Here is an 18,558-nt window from a genome sequence, read left to right on the forward strand (position 1 = left end):
GTTACATGTGTAATATGAAATGAGGTTACATCCCATTGATCCTGATACAGAGGCAGCTTTGGGTTCTGCAAAGGAATTACAGGTGAAACTCGAAAAATTAGAATATCGTGCAAAAGTTCATTTATTTCAGTAATGCAACTTAAAAGGTGAAACTAATACATGGAATAGACTCATTACATGCAAAGCAAGGTAGTTCAAGCCATGAAGTGTCATAATTGAGATGATTATGGCTTACAGATCATGAAAACCCCAAATCCACAATCTCAGAAAATTAGAATATTACATGCAATCAATAAAACAAGGATTGTACATAAAACAATATCAGACCTCTGAAAAGTGTAAGCATGCATATATACTCAGTACTTGGTTTGGGCCCCTTTTGCAGCAATTACTGCCTCAATGCGCCGTGGCATGGAAATTATCAGCCTATGGCACTGCTGAGGTGTTATGGAAGACCAGGATGCTTCAATAGCGGCCTTCAGCTCTTCTGCATTTTTCGGTCTCATGTCTCTCATTTTTCTCTTGGCAATGCCCCATAGATTCTCTATGGGGTTCAGGTCAGTCAAGTTTTCTGGCCAATTAAGCACAGTAATTCCACGGTCATTGAACCAGGTTTTGGAGCTTTTGGCAGTGGGCAGGAGCCAAGTCCTTCTGGAAAATGAAGTCAGCATCCCCATAAAGCTCATCTGCGGAAGGAAGCATGCAGTGCTCCAAAATCTCCTGGTAGATGGCTGTGTTGACCCTGGACTTAATGAAGTACAGTGGACCAACACCAGCAGATGACATGGCTCCCCAAATCAACACAGACTGTAGAAACTTCACACTGGACTTCAAGCATCTTGCAGTATGTGCCTCTCCATTCTTCCTCCAGACTTTGGTTTCCAAATGAGATGCAAAAGTTGCTCTCATCAGAAAAGGGGACTTTGGACCACTGAGCTACAGACCAGGTCTGTTTTTCTTTAGCCCAGGTAAGATGCTTCTGACGTTGTTTGTTCAGGAGTGGCTTGACAAGAGGAATACGACATTTGAAGCCCATGTCCAGGATCCGTCTGTGTGTGGTGGCTCTTGATGCACTGACTCCAGCCTCAGTCCACTCCTTGTGAAAGTCCCCAACACTTTTGAATGGCCTTTTTCTGACAATCCTCTCCAGGCTGCGGTCATCCCTGCTGCTTGTGCACCTTTTCCCTTCCACATAACTTTCTATTAATGTGCTTTGATATAGCACTTTGGGAACATCCAACTTCTTTTGCAATTGCCTTTGAGGCTTTCCCTCCTTATGGAGGGTGTCAATGATGGTTTTCGCACAACTGTCAGGTCAGCAGTCTTTCCCATGATTGTGATTCCTACTGAACCTGACTGAGAGACCATTTAAAGGCTCAGGAACCCTTTGCAGGTGTTATGGCTTAATTAGCTGATTAGAGTGGGACACTTTGAGCCTATAATATTGAACCTTTTCACAATACTCTAATTTTCTGAGATTGTGGATTTGGGGTTTTCATGAGCTGTAAGCCAAAAGCTCAATTATGACACACCACGGCTTGAACTATCTTGCTTTGCATGTAGTGAGTCTATCTCATATATTAGTTTCACCTTTTAAGGTGCATTACTGAAATAAATGAACTTTTGCACGATATTCTAATTTTTCGAGTTTCACCTGTATAGGGAACCTCTCAAACCCTCCTAACACCAAAGGAAGAGAAAATTTAGATAGTAGCCATGGTCAGTAATGATTTCCAAGTTTATTTTTCAGAATGGAGCTGTTGCTCACCTGGCTGGAGGTTAAGCCGAAAGGGCCACTGGCTTAGAATCTCTAAACAAGTGAAGGCCCCAAAAGCAAAATTAAAAATCAGAAAACACCTTGGCCTTTTCTTCAATGTATCAAATATTGTTTGAAGAATATCAATAAATTCTGACAATTGGTTTTAAACCATTATTCTTTTTAAGTATCTTTGATAGGCTGTGGTAGGCATACATTACTATGTTCTGACTGCTTTGAAGAATGCTATGAAGAACTAATGCAGGCTAATTGGGATGGGCTTCAAAATGTTATTTTTCTGAGGATTTAATTAAGTAGGATGATTCTGATTGTCTTCTTCAGTGGCCTCAGTTACATTTTCATGGGCTAAGTGGGATTTGTATCCTACAGTAACCTATGCAACTCAGAACATTTAGCAAATACAATTTACTAATATCTACCTGGGAAGTCACAAAAGTTGAGTTCAGCTTGGAGGAGACTTCATTTTAATTACTACTCCTCTATTTTCTTTAGTTACATAGTCCCAAACAATATTCATTGTTTCTTAGTCACACTGAAGTTCTGATAATTCTGTAAAAAACAACACTCAAGTGTGAGCTATATCAATTTAGACTGAAGATTTCACCTTACCAGTTTATCAATCTCTTGAACAATGAATGAATGAACAAATGAAAGAATGGGTGAAATCCCCAAATCTAGCTTCTCACTGATGTCTTTGATTCCTATATATGGGGAGACTATATTTCCCCTATGTGGAACATTCTCAAGAGACAATTCACTTAAAATATGAACAAATACAACCCAGAAATGGATTTATTAATAAAGATAATGGAAAGACCAAAGATCAGCTGTTCTGATGTATTACTTCATTGGGATTATAATCAAACAGAGAAAATGAATAAGAGGATAGCTACAGGCTTTGCCATGACAATCATGCATGGCTGCATCCTGTTTGGAGTGTAGAGAAAGTTTGAAAATTGCAGGGAATCAGTTTTATCCCTTTACTTCAGGGCTTCCCAACTTATAAATTGTAAGGCATGTGGCCCTCAATTTCCAGAATTTCCCGGTCAACATGGGGAATGGCCCAGGAATTCTGAGAATTGAAGTCTATGCTGGTTAAAGTTGCCAAGTTTACCCTGCCCTAGAAATTCAGAATCCTGATTTGGGTGAGGATGGGGCTGAAGAGAATGTTAGGAATAAAGTTGACCCTTCGCTCAACATGCCTACATGCAGTCAAACCAACATAGCATGTACTCAGCACTAGTAACTAATTTTTTTAATAAATAGTCTTTTGAAGAATTTAGTGAAGATATTCTTAATTTTACAAATTAAAGTTTGCAACACTATAATTATCTTTCTCTGGATGTTTTAAAGTGGATGTTTTCATTTTACATTTTTCTACATATTAAATCATGTTCTAAATGGTACTCTCTTGAATTACTGCTGCTCCATCCTCATTTCTCATATTTCATTTGTAAAAGATTTGGCTATAATATATCACAATCTTGGTGCCACTGCCATATCTCTTGTTTTGTCTGCCTTCATCCCAAATACTGGAAAGAAAAATCTGTCAACTTTCCAAAAGAACAGTATTACAAACCACGCATCTTTCTTTATTGGTTGTTTGCTGCCTTAATAATATAATACATAATTTCTGATTTCCGGATTTCTAATTTGATTGTACTTTTTGTCATTTATGACTGCAGGACTTTAGTTCTTGGTATAGTAAGATGATTTTGATTATTTTCTCTGAGTAGTTTTCATGAAACGCCTGGAAGGAACACCACTTTTAGGCAGAAACAATTGCAAGAAAGCCTCATCTAAGCATGTGTTTTATGTCCCATTGATTTTCATATCGCCTGAAACTCTTTTATGAATGATAGTCAGGTTTTTTTTCTCCTCTATTTTTATTTTTAAACAAAAGTCTTTAAATAAAAGACAGTTTTCAGGGGTTGCCCCGAGTCATAACAATTAGGGCTGCTTTTTTTCTCTTAATATATACTTCCATTACAGTAGCTCAAACTTCAAATTTAAATATACTGAGAAATGAGCCAGAGATTAGCAATGGATATGAATATATCCGATCTACATATCCTGCCAGTGTGACACATTCTAATTAGTTTTAATTTTAATGAGAAGTACCTAATGAAAGCAATAAAATATATTTTGAAATATACTAAAATGTTACAATCCCATATATAATCAAATGCTAAGAAATATCGAATTAACATAAATACATAAAACAATAAGTATAGTCCACTGAACTTTTGTGTCATGAGAGTAAATTTTACAATTTGAATCTACTCTCCTGTTATATTATTTTTGAACCTTGCTACCCACTTTGTGAAGACTACTTAAAAAGCAGCTATTGATTACTGTTGAATTAAAATGTTAAATCTGTTAACCTCTTATTCAATTGCATTTATTTATCAAAACAATTGCAGATAGGCAATCTAAAAATATAATCTATTTTCTTTTTAGTTATGCTAAAACAATTGTGTGAATAGGTTACAAAATAACTGTTAGGTCTTTTATTTTGGTTGAAGTAGTAATAGATAGTGATAATTGCACAAATACACTGACACACACATTTTTAATTTGTGGTGTAATATTCTGGATGCTGTATATAATGATTTATAATCATACACAAACACATACACGCAAGATATCCCTTGTGATACAATTGTGATAAAATTTAGCTTTCATTGTTGAGATAGACACATAGGAAATACTTGAAAATTTCATGTCACTGGGAACAATATAATCAAAATGGAAGCTTAAGTGAACAGGTCTTGTTTTCTTGCACAATTCTGAAAACAGCTTTCTTTAATCACCGTGTTATTGTGATTGTGAGACAGCCTAAGACCCAAAGAATTAGTTTATGTATAACCAAGGACTTGTGCATGCTAAGTGGGATTTGTACAACTTTTTTCTTTATATATAAAAAGTATCCATGCCCTGTCAGGGAAATTTGCTTTATAAACATTTAGTTTAAAAAGCAGTTTGTGCAGTGGATAAGCAAATTTGTTTTGGAAGGAAAATCCCCAAAGTCTTGGATAACTAAATAAGATGCATGATTCTTTGGATCCAGGATTTACATTCTAAAGCTGACCCATTACAGGAAAACAATAGGCAATTAATTCAGGAGTGAATTAATTGGAGTGAACTTACAAAAAGTCTTCTGTATGCTTAGCTTAGATGTAAGTCACCTTTGATTCAGTGTTTGGACTTCTATTTATTTTGAACTTGCCACAGGTAGAATTTGATTATTGTGGAAGTGTGTGTTTTCATATTTAGAAACCTGAAATGCATTTCTTATGAAGTTCTATGGAAAAGTTGTGCTGTTTCCTTTATAGCAAATAACCAGATAATCTCATATGAGAGAGAAGTGACATTCGTAATTAAAGGCTAACTGCCACATTTGAGTTTTTTTGTAAATCGGGTTACAGATTTTTTAAAATGTTGAAGACTTTTCCCTACAGTTGGCCTTTTTCAGTTTATCTGGAATCCGGTCATTGGATCACATCAAGATAGGCTGCTGCTGTCCTTCAGCAGTTACAGCCTAAGGCCTCTGCTGCTTCAGGTCAAATTTCCTTCAAGGTTGGTGGTGCTATTTTTTTTCCCATGTACTCATTTTTTAAAAAAGAAAAAGCATGCTCAGGTCATTTGTCTCTGCCTTTGCATTAAATTTGTCCTGAGCCATTGGTGTGGAAAGAATATTTTATAATGGTATTCTTTAAAATGTTAATGTTATTATTAACACGTGTTGCATGAGCTAGATACTACCTAATTGATTGGGGTGGGGGGCATTAGTATGAGTGCTTTAAGTTGAATGAAGGATCAGTTGTGCATGCAGATTAATATTCTAATCTCACTGCCTGTGTATGGACAATAGGAGAAAAATAACATTTGTTCTTGTACTACTATTACTTGTGGTAGCATCAATGCCAAGCCATGTAATCCTATCTCATTGGAAATGGCAATTTATTAAGAAGCAGACAGTATTTTAAAAACCCTGAAATGGCCAACTCACAAGTGCATTAAACTTTTATTTAGTTTTTAAAGAGTTAATCACTTGCAAAGCACCGCACCCTTACAATCAACAGAGCTATATTAATATGATTGTTACTATAGCAGTATTTAACATTTATTTATTGATTTCTAAGTAGTCCACTGTTAAATAGTTTTAAAAAAACATTTTTAATTTTGCAGAGGTGGACATCTTTCAAGAAAATCCTGATATATAGCTGTCTACATATGCTATAATCAATATCTCAATATTGATTGGTGTTTGCCAATCAACCTGAAGTGTCAAGAAAAGTATGACTGAATCTCATATGCCTTTATTAAACCTTATGTACAGTAGTTAAAACTTATCTTTTTGTAGTACGCATACCATGCACTGACAGTGAATCCATAGAGGACTGCATGATTTTGCATGACTGAATTAACATGAGAATATCATTATAAAATATTATTATGTAATGTCTTTGGCAATGATCCTTGTACATGGAGGCTTTTGCCCACTATGGAAGCTACAGTAAATTAAAATAATAAAATTGACTTTCATATATCTATATATAGATAGATGGATATCATATCATATACCTATATATCTGTCTATAGATAGATAAAAATACAAATGCATGATGCTGCTAGATAGCATTTGGAAACTATTTCTTTCTATACTACATTCAGTTCATTTTCTTGCTGGTTCCCACAGATTGATACATAATCATTTGTTTGGATCACTGATGCCTTTTTCCTTGTTTTCCTCTCTACATCCTGTAAATAAATGTCTATACATATATCTTGATGTTGTCTTTCCATAATTAACAATTGTTGTGTGAAATACCATACTGGCATTTTATTTTAAAATGCCGTTTCTCAGTATGGGAACACCTGCTACACACAGAGCATAAAAATGGTAAGGATGGTTTACACCGCAGGATTGGTATAGCAGAGTGGTGTAAACAGTCAGAAAACTTAGTTTTGTGTACCAATACATTCAACTGTGCCAGAAAACATCAAATATTTTCTTAGTAACATCTTATTTCCCATTTTACATATCAGCAGCATATACAAGATAAAGCTACTTAGGTGGCTTTTTGGAAATAAGGGGTTATATTTAGGTCTGATGTAAATTGAGCAAAGAGCCACTTAAATCTTACCACATTTTCCACAATACACATATCTCTGCATACTACCTCTAAAGATTCAGTGAAGTACAAATATGCAGAGATGAATTTCAAAGAGTTATATATTCTTTGATCTGTTGAAAGGGATTTTATGTTCTCGTCAAATGATCTCATGGTGTTATAAGCAGGTTGTGATTTGGCATGCTTTTATAAATTGCATCCAGCATGTTAAGAACGTTCTTTTAATTGTTTTGTGAAAACGTTTGCATATGTGATTATTATGTGTGAAATCATTGTACATGTATTGAAATGTGTTTTCTATTGTGCTTGATTCTGCTGGCCATTCTTGAATGGTTTGACAATTCAAGAAACAAATGTTCTGTTGCTGTCCTCTGTGATGCATATTTTCTTTGATACGTTTTGTCATGTTCATCAGCTTGCAACCTCCCTTTTGCCAACAGCATACCTTTATATGTGTTGGAAACAAATTTATGCAAAGACATATCTTAGCAAGCTTTGCTTAACATATTTTAAAATTATTATGAAATTACTTTCTTCAACATTTAAACACACTTTGCTTGATATAAATCTTTTGCAGTTAATCCACCTTCAGACTTGAAATTTAAAATTATAGATGAAAATACTGTTCAAATGTCATGGGCAAAACCATCTGATACAATAGAAGGTTACCGGATAACTGTGAAGTCTGCAGCTGGTAAGATTTAATGTTCTTTTTTAGAACTCTGAATTAATGTGCTTTTGTGGAATTGTCTCTATCTTCCTGGTTGATTTTGAGAATGTCTAAATGAAAAATTTAAATGGGACACCTTTAATTTGTCGAAAATTGCCCTGAAAATTACATTACAATATTATTCATGTCTAGGCGGCAGAAAAATGCCCTGAGTTTAGTGACTTTTATGTTTTAGTAAACATGAATGGAACTGTAGCCATAATTGATTAGGAAAAAGCCAATAGAGTCAGAAGTGACTTCAGCAAACTGAAATTTCAGAAACAGGAAAAAAAAACTTGTGATGTCACAGGGCCACTTCTGCCCCTTATATAGTTGTATATGACATCTTCATGCAAGTATGAAAGGAACAGTATTTCTATCACAATACTTGGTTTATCATGTGTATCTGCAATAAGTATCTGTATATATTTATTACATTTTTATATTGCCTTATCTGTGATTGCTAAGGCGATAGGGACCTTCCCTCATTGTATCCAAATGACAAAATCCAGTGGGTTTTGTGTAGGGACTTTGAATCTGAATTACTCCAGTTTAAATCCAACACTATAACTATTATACTACAGTGTCTGTAACACACAGTATTGTATGGACAAATCCCTTGCAATAGGTTATAACATGGGATGCATTTAGGGGGAGTTTCCCCTCTTTTGTTAATCTTGTCTATCCTCTACTATTTCATTTCCTGGATGAGTTAGATAATTTTTTTTTTTGCTAACAAGTCCATTGTTTCTTTTTACATCTGATGATGCTCAAAGTATATGCACCATGAATGGATTATTGCTAGCTCTTTTAGGAAATCTGTTCAGGACATCTAAATGTCTGTGAGCTTTTAACATTTGTTCCTTGATATATAATTGATACATAATTTTTGAATAAATGGTTATTATGTGATTTAGAAGTTCTGATTATGAAAATGTTCTTTATGTATAATTGCAGATGATTCAAGTAGAGAATTTACTTTAGCGCATACAGCTACTGAAACTTTGTTAACAGACCTCATACCTGATACTGAATATATTGTAACAATAAATTCATATGATGCTATAGATGAAAGTTTACCTGTCACTGGACAACTTACAAGTAAGTTTGCAAAATTGACCCAGATGTTGTTTGGAATATATTTTCAATACTGCTAAAAAGATAATATTTACTATATTTTAATTTATCATTTGTTAAATTTATATGACATTCATCTTGAGATGCAAGGAACCACTGAGTGTCTTACATATGTAGTACTGTATATGTAGATGTTTGACTTCTACATTTTAAGGTTGGACTTAATTTGTTTTAATTAGTAAATAAATATGCTGAATGTAGATTTCAAAAAATCCATGAGATACTTGTAGCAGTAGCAATTGCAGTTAAGCTTATATACCACCCCATAGCCCTTTACCACACTCTCTGGGCAGTTTATAATGTAGAAACAATATTTGCACATTACCCCCAACAATTTGAGTTCCCATTTTACTGACCTGGGAAGAATGGGAGGCTGAATCAATCTTGAGCCAGTCAGGATCAAACTCCAGACTGGGCAGAGTTTGTTTGCAATACAGTATTCTAACCACTGCGTTACCAGAGCTCTGTAATAGTACTGTTTGTATATAATCTGCAGTTTTATTCAACATTGTATTCTCCCATTACAGTTTCAAAGATCCATAAAAAGTAGATAAATGGAAACCAACCCTTTGATGCTGAGACGATTTCTTTCTTTCTTTCTTTTTTTTATTAAGCTGTGTGTTCTGTTCTGTTCTAGTTCAAACAGGTGGCTTTGTAACAACAGGAGTAAAGAAGACTGAAGAAATTAATTTGCAAAGTAAGTAATTTTGTAATGTTGCTGCTTCTGGTATATGGCAAAACAAAACATCTATTTCTAAACCAGCATAACCCTAGAGATACACAAATGTGTTTTCGCTCTTCACAATGCATTTTTACTGGCTGGGGAAAAAGCATTTTTTTAAAAAAATCCTAGGACCTTTAGGTATGCTTTTATTAAATTCTTATAATCCCCATTGTTCTGACTGGGAAATCCAGAAGTTAAAAGTCCAATGAATATGAAAGCATCACATTGGAAAAGACTAAAACAGAAGATCCCTTTTCATCTCAGGCAAATTCTACAGTATATAAAATTTATATGCCTCATTCTTTGGTTCGTGCTTATTCTTAATGGCGGAGCTGAACTTTATTTGTTGCCCATGCTTTCAACACTTTCAAATATATTATTTTCCCTTTCTCCTTATTTATCCTTTGATCTAACAATCTCCAGACTCTGAATAACAGTGAGACTTTTGTTTGACTCAGGAGTCATGCCAACCATTTTAGATTTGATTCAGAGAAACCCTTTTGTCAATAAACAGGGTGGAAACTGATTCCGATTTCAAAAAGTCATTCAAATATGCTTTCTTTACCTTATTCATATGAGACGAATATGACAATTATATATTCTGGGTATGGAGCGGATGGATTGTCTAAAGCCCATGAGATGCTGTTACTTTATCGTTGAATAGATTTGTTTTCTGCTTCCATTTTAGGCTTGTACATTAATATACTTCGATATTTATTTTGATATTGTGTTTTTATGTGATGTTAGCTGCTCAAAATCATTAGTTACAATGATATTCAGTCAATATCAATGATATAGAGCAGGGGTCACCAACCTGTTGGACCTCAGGGACCACCAAACTCATAATTTTAAATCCCAGGGACCACTAATTGGTTCTGTGGGTGTGGCTTAATTTGTGGGTGTGGCTTGGTGGTCATGTGACTGGCTGGGCATGGCTTGTATGTAAATATTATAAATATTTATATAAATATTGAATTTTTTAATAAAAAAGAGCAACTTTTACCCAAAACCAGGAAAAGCAGGCAGACCGATTAGGTTGCTAACAGAATCACAGATTCATTCAGATATCTACCTGCCATTGGCTAACTCAGTCTGTCACATAAAATTTGCTTGCAAGCAAACTCATAAAATTAACTCAACAACATACCATGTATGTAAGTATTGAATTTTTTATATAAAAAAGAGCAATTTTTACCCAAAATCAGGCAAAGCAGGCAGGCAGATTGAATTGCTCACAGAATCATTCAGTGATCTATCTATCTGCCATTGGCTAGCTCAGTCTGTCACATAAAATTTGCTTGCCATGAGTCTGCACTGCCTAATAGAACCTTCAGTCCTAAGGGAGGTTCGGCTGTGCTTAAAAGCAAAGCACTATTTCTTTTCTTTCTTCTTCTGTGTGTTGTGTTTGTTTGATATTTTGGTTTTGTAATCAATAAAGTTTGTTTAAAAAAAAAAGCAAAGCCAAAGATCTAAAGACTAGCTAGAAAGCAACAAAACCAACAATTTCCTGTTTCTTAATCTAAATCTGGCACAGCAGATGGTCAGGAAAATAGCAATTTAGGAGGCAAGTTTTCCGGGTAAGTAGTGAATGGATGGGGAGGGTTCTTGCGGGCCATGTGGGAGGCACAGCCTTGTGTTTCTGCGTAGCCTGGATTAATTGCTTTGCGGGGGTGCTCTGGGGTGAGATTTCTCTGTGGCCTACCAAAATTTTCTCATGGACCACTGGTTGGTGACTGCTGATATAGAGTAGCACGGGAGGCAGTCCAGAATTGGCTGCCAACGGCATGATAAATTAATGAGATTTAACTTCCCCTGGATTATTAAACTTTTTCCATAAACACAAATTTGGAATATATGTATATTGCTATCTAGCTATCTTCTATCTATATAGCCAGTTTGGTGTAATAGTTAATGCACCGGAAGAAACTGGGAGACTTTGTATTTTAGCGTTGCATACAAAGTCACCTGGGTGACTTTGGGCCAGTCACTCTTCCTTAGCCACCGGAAGCAGGCAATGGCAAACCATTTCCAAAATCTTGCCAAGAAAAACAGGGATCAGCAAATAGATGCCAGGAGTCCACAATGACTTGAAGGGATGCATGGATACATGCATAAATATCTTCTAGTTTTCTGATTCATGTGCATGGACCCAAAATAAATTAAACACTTAGAATATATAAGTGTATATGTGAGGGTTAATTAATAATTCTGTTCCATTATGTTTCAGAATGTTCCATTAGTGCTGTTACAGATCTAGTTTTTCTTGTTGATGGTTCTTGGAGCGTGGGCAGAAATAACTTTAAATACATATTGGACTTCATCATTACTCTTGTATCAGCATTTGATATTGGAGAGGACAAGACAAGAGTTGGAATAGTCCAGTACAGCACTGATACAAGGACTGAATTCAATTTAAATCAGTATTTCAGAAAAAGAGATCTAATTGAGGCAATAAGAAGAATACCATATAAAGGAGGCAATACAATGACAGGTATGAACTTCCCTCTGATGCCATAGAAAGCGTCAATGAACATGAGATATCTGCCATTAATTTTTTTGGATGGGTGGTGCTCTCTTTTATGACTTTATAAATTTGAATTTGATCTTAACATTAATGGTTTTGATTTAAAAAACACAATTTGTTTTCTAATTTTAGGAGAAGCTATTGATTATCTGATTAGGAATGCTTTTACGGCGTCTGCTGGAGCAAGAAATGGCTTTCCCAAAGTGGCAATTATCATTACGGATGGAAAATCTCAGGATGAAGTAGAAATTCCTGCAAGAGAACTTCGTAGCACTGGAGTTGAAGTCTTTTCTTTGGGTATGTTTACTTTTATATTGTTATTGATGATTATTGTAATTTATCCACAGAGAAAAATTTAAAGCAGTGTCTTTTGCTTGTTATAAAAACACACTTCCCCCATGAAAATTATAACTGATTAGGTTCTTAGATTCAAGGACAACTTGAAGTTAGAATGCCAGCTATACCATAAATTGTTACTTTATAGAGATTAAAATAATGTCCAAATACATTTATGTTATATTATTTCAGTAATATCAACAAAAGTAGACTGTTTTAAAACATTGCTTTGCTGAAACATTGCTTTGCTTTTTTTACAATTGTGTTCTTCCCTTTATCTACTATACAGATTTAGTATAATGGTAGTACAATACAGTCCTGTTGCTTCATGGCTATGGATGCCCATGTACAATAAAGAGAAGAACATGCTGTATCTAACAATCTATGGGCTGAGAAAGCAATAAGAGATTATTTCATCTCCCAGTATAAATCATCATACAGTCAAATTGGGAAAATAAGAATAGTGGACATTCTACGTTAGCAATGACAGGTAGTTTGAAGAGTTGATCTAGAAGACTTTCATTATATCAAGAGTAATATAGCCGCCCAGAGTCATTTGGATGTGAGATGGGCAGCAAATAAATTTTATAAACAAATAAATGTAGGAAAAAGACAGAAGTGGGAAGTTAAGCCAGATTTCCTATCTTGGAATTCCCAATCACCATTAGCTATGGAAAGTCTCAAATACAAGAATGGCTATATGCAGCATGATTGGACAAATTTGTTTAGTATTGTTATCTCTATCATTTTCTAGGAATCAAAGCTGCAGATGCCAAAGAGCTGAAGTTAATGGCATCTCAGCCCTCATTGACTCATGTTTTTAATGTGGCCAACTTTGATGGCATTGCGGATATTCAGAATGAAATTGTCTCACAGGTGTGCTCGGGAGTTGATGAACAGTTGGGTGACTTGGTTAGCGGAGAAGAAGGTATATTTTTTTAAGTAATCACAGTAATCAATTTCATCCTTAGATAAATATATAGCTGTAATAATGGGAAAGCAAAAGTATCACTTTCTTTTTCATGACTAAGATTTCTGGTTAACAAGGCAATGAGGGTTTGGTCTACCATAAAGCATTTTTAAAAGAGCAGTAAGGTAGAGCTTGAGGCTCCAAGGCTGCATAAAGTTTCTAAAATATATAACAATTATATAATATTTGCTACCTGTTGTAGGGAAAAATAATTGAATACAGTAGGAATAATCATACCACTTAATTAGCTATAATTTTAAATTAACCCAGATTAATTTTTCCTTGGCTGGTTTTGAAACTTAATTTATCATGCTCAGAGGTTGGTTGGTTTCTTCAGTTGACCTCTTGACCACAGTGCCATGAAGGAAACCATCAATGAACCCAACCATATTGGATACTTTTTGTTCTGTATCCAGCCTTTTTTAGGGAAGGTAATTGAGGAGGTTGCATTACAGTTACAAAGAATCCTGGAGGGTATAGATTTTCTGGACCACATTCAGTTAGGTTTCAAGCCTAGGTATGAGACTGGGATTGATCACACTTGTGGATTACTTCTGTCAGAAATGGGATCGGTGCAATGTGTCCATTGTAGCTGTACTTGATCTCTCATTGGCTTCTGGTACCCTTGAATATAATACCATTGTGTTCAGGCCAGTCAGTTAGTCTGGATGAATATCACTTCTCTGAAAATATCCAGTTGGAAGTTTTTTGTTTCTTTCTGGGATTTGTAAATTCAGTTTCCAACTTTATACTCATTTAGAAAGCTACGTGGCAGCAATTAACTTAATGATCAGCTAAGGAGGGTTCCTTTTGATTATGCAGACAAAGGGACCAGTGAAAGCTTATTATTTTTACACTACAGTTCCATGTATGTATGTTCAGAATTAAGTCCCATTGTATTTAATTGAACTCTTATGAAGATGTGTTAAGTAGTCAGGATTGCTTTCTTGGAAATAAGTTGCACTGAACTCAGCCTCACTAACTTCTGAGTACATATAGAGAGACTGACTTTTTTTTTTCACCATCTATGATGTTCCAATGTCCTTCCATCTGTACAGGACAATAAATATTCATAAGTCAGTCTACATTTATGTGTAATTTTCATTCAGCTCATAGATAAATTCTATAATCAGATTGACTAGAAAAATGATATCATTTGCTCTAGTATTTAACCATGGGCTATTTGGGGGGGTAGGTATATTTAGCATTAATCAGAACATATTTATGGCTGCATTTTTGCTCATTTTACAGCTTTAGAACCTCCTTCAAATCTGGCAGCCTCACAAATCTCATCAAGATCTATCAAAATCACTTGGGATCCATCTCCTAGTGACATAACTGGTTATAAGGTGGACATTATTCCAATGAAAGCTGATGCCAAACAATTCTCAATGAATGTAGGACCACAAACTACTGCTTTTAATATAAAAGATCTTTCAGCAGACACAGAATACCAAATTAATGTGTATGCCATGAAAGGATTGACTTCAAGTGAACCAGTGTCCATAATGGAAAAAACACAGCCAATGAAAGTTCGTATGGGTGAGTCATTATTATTGAAATGATCTATTGTACATTAATGGCCAAGTCATGCAAAATCATTCATTTAGTGACTGCGCAGAGTTACTGAAGTTATTGAAAAAAAAGTGAGTTATAACAGTGTACCCAAGGTCACATGATCAAAATTCAAGCATTTGGCGAATGGCTTGCATTTATGACATTGCAGCACCCTGGGGGTCACATGGTCGCCATTTTACCTTCCCAGCTGTAACAAGCAAAATCAGTGGTGGAAGTTCCCTGTGATTCACTTAACCAACTGTGGCAAAAAGAGTTGTAAAATTGGGTGTGACTCATTTAACAATGACCATGCTTAGCAACAGAAATTTTGGTCCCAATTGTGGCATAAGTTGAGAACCACCTGTACTTCAGATAATTTTAGAGTTCTTACTTTCTAACAAACAGCGACACTATATATATAGTGCTACTTTCCAGAAAAATCAAAAGTGGTTAACATCTCAAATGCTATGTATTTACAGTAGCATTATAATATTAATGGAATACAATCTATGAAGACCTAGAGAAAACAATATTGTCAGTTAAAAGCCAGGTGAAAGAAACACATGTTGCATTTTTTTTATCCTTAAAATGATATTTCGATACTAAATACCTGTATTTCTTTTTACAGAATGTGCACAAGGAATAGATGTAAAAGCCGATATTGTGCTTTTGGTTGATGGCTCCTACAGTATTGGTATTGCCAATTTTGCTAAAGTGAAGGCATTTTTAGGAGTGTTAGTTAAAAGCTTCGAGATTTCACCTGAAAAAGTCCAAATAAGCCTTGTGCAGTACAGCAGGGATCCATATACGGAATTTCCTTTGAATAGGTACAACAGAATTGAAGATGTAATTCGAGCTATTAACACCTTCCCCTACAGAGGTGGATCTACCAACACAGGCAAAGCTATGACCTACGTAAGAGAAAAAGTCCTCATCCCAAGCAAGGGTGCAAGACCAAATGTTGCAAGAGTCATGATTCTCATTACGGATGGAAAATCATCCGATGCTTTTAAAGATCCAGCCATAAAACTGAGGAACGCAAATGTAGAGATATTTGCAGTCGGTATTAAGGATGCTGTGCGGTCTGAGTTGGAAGCAATTGCTAATGCCCCTGCAGAGACCCATGTCTACACTGTGGAAGATTTCGATGCTTTTCAAAAAATATCATTTGAACTTACACAGTCGGTCTGTTTGCAAATTGAACAGGAACTTGAAGTGATTAAAAGAAAAGGTAGGTGGTGGTTCTTTCCATGTAGACATGTGTGATGAAAATACTTACTGAAGAGTGGGAACAGAAGATAAATAGCAGCATGCTACTACTCTGAGGGAAATTAAATGCTTAAAGCACAGTTATGGATTGTTGTGAACGTGATTTGATCATTGTATTGGATACCTTCCAAATCCCTATATAGCTCACCAAAAGTTGGTTTAAAGTTTAAGGTGCTTTCTGGCAGTGGCTTCTGATCATGTTCCTCTGATAAACAAACCTAAAATAACTCATGACTTCTTTTAGGTTTGTTTCTTTTTCTAGCAATGGGTGAAAAATCATTGCTAGATAACTCAAGAACTTAAAAGCCATATGGAGAAAATTACTATGTACAATCACATGTGTTCCCAACCAGTCATAAATAACCCTCTCCGTAAATAAAAATGAGGAAAACATTCTATTTCTGTCAGTAATGTTTCTGAAATATTGAATGTTATCATTTAAATTAAAAATGGAAAGGAAAGGGGGGTGGTATTAATAGAGCAACCTACAAATAGTCTCTGCTTAATGACCATTCATTCAGCAACTATTTGAGGTTACAGTGATGTTGAACAAATGGGAGTTATGGCTGCTCCTTGAAGTTAAATCTGCAGTGTCCCAGTGGTCAAGTGATCAAAATTTGGGTGCTTGGCAGCCTGCCTGCATTTGCAAGCACAACGTGCGTTTCAGCTCTTCTGACCTGACTGTCTCTCCACATCCCAATCCCTTTGGTTGCCCTACATTCTGCCTCCCACCCTACGCCAGCTGATCTGTGCCATCTCCTTCTTCTCACTACTGATGAGGGGTGCCCAATTGAGGCAGCTGCTGGCATTCGCAAGGCCTCTTGTGCTGCTGCTTGATGCCTCCTGGAAGAAGATAAGATTTTATAGAATATTCCTAAATGGAGTTGGATTGGGTATACAAGTGATAAATTCTCCATGTTGCACTGACCATATGCAAAAGAAGAAGAAAAAAGGCTTTTTAACTCAATGGATCTTTGCCATAGAAACCAGCAAGGACTAATTATGGTATATTAGCTCTAGTCTGAGATACTTAAAATGCTCAATTTGGGTAACTCAGTTAATATTTATTTCCTTTCAGTTGGAAGGAATGTTCTATGAATGGAAGAATCATCTCCATGGTGGAAATTTAATAGGATCCAAGATGCTATCTTTAGAAAAAACAAATAAAATAACTTTTAATGTTAATTTAATTTATGCAGTTCCAACTAAATTATTATGATTGGTTCATTGTATAGCCAGATGTTTAGTCTAGATTTGGTATTTTTATCCACTTATTGAGTGCTTTTCAAAGAGTTGGAATAGACAGATGTGGATGTTGGTAGTAAATGAAGGTATCATTGCAGGATGGAAGCTGTTCCACGTAAAGCTGCCTTTTGCAATTGACTGACGGTGATTTTGACAATGAAGATGGTGTTTAAGTAGGATTAGAATTAGTATTTTTTTAATCATAGTTGTGCATTTTTTACCTTTTGATAAGTAGGTTAGTTTTATTTTAATTTTATACTATAATGGGGATATTTTAACTTAAGTTCTGTTTTCTCTGACTGTTTTTATTGCTGCTTTTTGTTATAAAGCAGCATGAGTCTATAGCTGATTTGGAGACATATAAGTGAAATAAATACATATGTTGTTATTAATATTGCCTGTGCAGTAGGATGTGGAGTCTGTGGTGTGAACCGACAGCCAAAGGACAAATGGAGTTTTAGGTTGCCTCAGCTAAAGTATAGCTTTCAAGTGATAGGTTACGATCATTCTATTTCATTCTTCTTTGGGTATTTTGCCTGATTCTGGGCATTCCACTTTAAAGATTGAAGGAAACTGAGATGGGGTTCAGAAAGATAATCAGAAGACTAGAAAACTGACTGAAGGAGCTAGGTGTCCTCAGTCTTGAGAAAAGAAGAGTGGGTGTGAGAAAGGAATATAGCAGCACCCTCTAAATTCCAGAAGGCATATCACACAAAAGAAAGTAAATACTTCTTTACCTGTTCTTTATATTCCAGAGGGCAGGGTGTGGAGTAATACGTTTTAAGTTTCTATAAGGTGGTAGGAATAGTTTGACAGTGAAACCATTTACTGAGGGAAGTAATAATAACACTGAGGTTCACCTTCCCCTCTAGGTGTTCATGTACAAAATAGTCATGCATCTATTGGGGATGCTTTAAATTTTATCCTTGGCATTTACTAAAGGGTTGGACTTGGTGGCCTAAATGCTCCTTCCAACTCTATGACCTTCAGGCTTAGCTACCAAAAACACCTAGCCAGATGACAGAAAAACAGGCTCTGGATGAGAGTTTTCCTGATTCTCAGCTCCTTTGTTTGTGGCCTGCCAAGGCCTTTCCCAAAGAGAATTGGATAAACTTCAGATACCAGATAGAGGTGTGCAGATGAAAGAAACAGAACTCTTCACCATGACCTCC

General features: G+C 35.5%; 1 protein-coding gene across 6 annotated transcripts in view; it reads left to right on the forward strand.

The window, feature by feature from the left end:
- Positions 1–18,558, forward strand: part of COL12A1 (collagen type XII alpha 1 chain) — a 136,307-nt gene that overhangs the window by 13,219 nt on the left and 104,530 nt on the right. For 4 of the 6 annotated variants that reach the window (XM_087915230.1, XM_087915232.1, XM_087915237.1 and 1 more), the window contains exons 3-10: positions 7,493–7,609; positions 8,582–8,725; positions 9,399–9,458; positions 11,713–11,976; positions 12,142–12,306; positions 13,100–13,273; positions 14,567–14,857; positions 15,501–16,103. The exons of the other annotated variants lie outside the window; for them this stretch is intronic. In XM_087915230.1, coding sequence (XP_087771356.1) covers positions 7,493–7,609; positions 8,582–8,725; positions 9,399–9,458; positions 11,713–11,976; positions 12,142–12,306; positions 13,100–13,273; positions 14,567–14,857; positions 15,501–16,103 — 1,818 coding nt within the window. The remainder of the gene's footprint in view (positions 1–7,492; positions 7,610–8,581; positions 8,726–9,398; positions 9,459–11,712; positions 11,977–12,141; positions 12,307–13,099; positions 13,274–14,566; positions 14,858–15,500; positions 16,104–18,558) is intronic. 6 annotated transcript variants of the gene reach the window in all.

Source organism: Pseudonaja textilis, chromosome 1 (assembly GCF_049901715.1).
Source record: "Pseudonaja textilis isolate UNSWEBS1 chromosome 1, rPseTex1.2, whole genome shotgun sequence".
In the NCBI taxonomy this organism is placed as follows: Eukaryota; Metazoa; Chordata; class Lepidosauria; order Squamata; family Elapidae; genus Pseudonaja; species Pseudonaja textilis.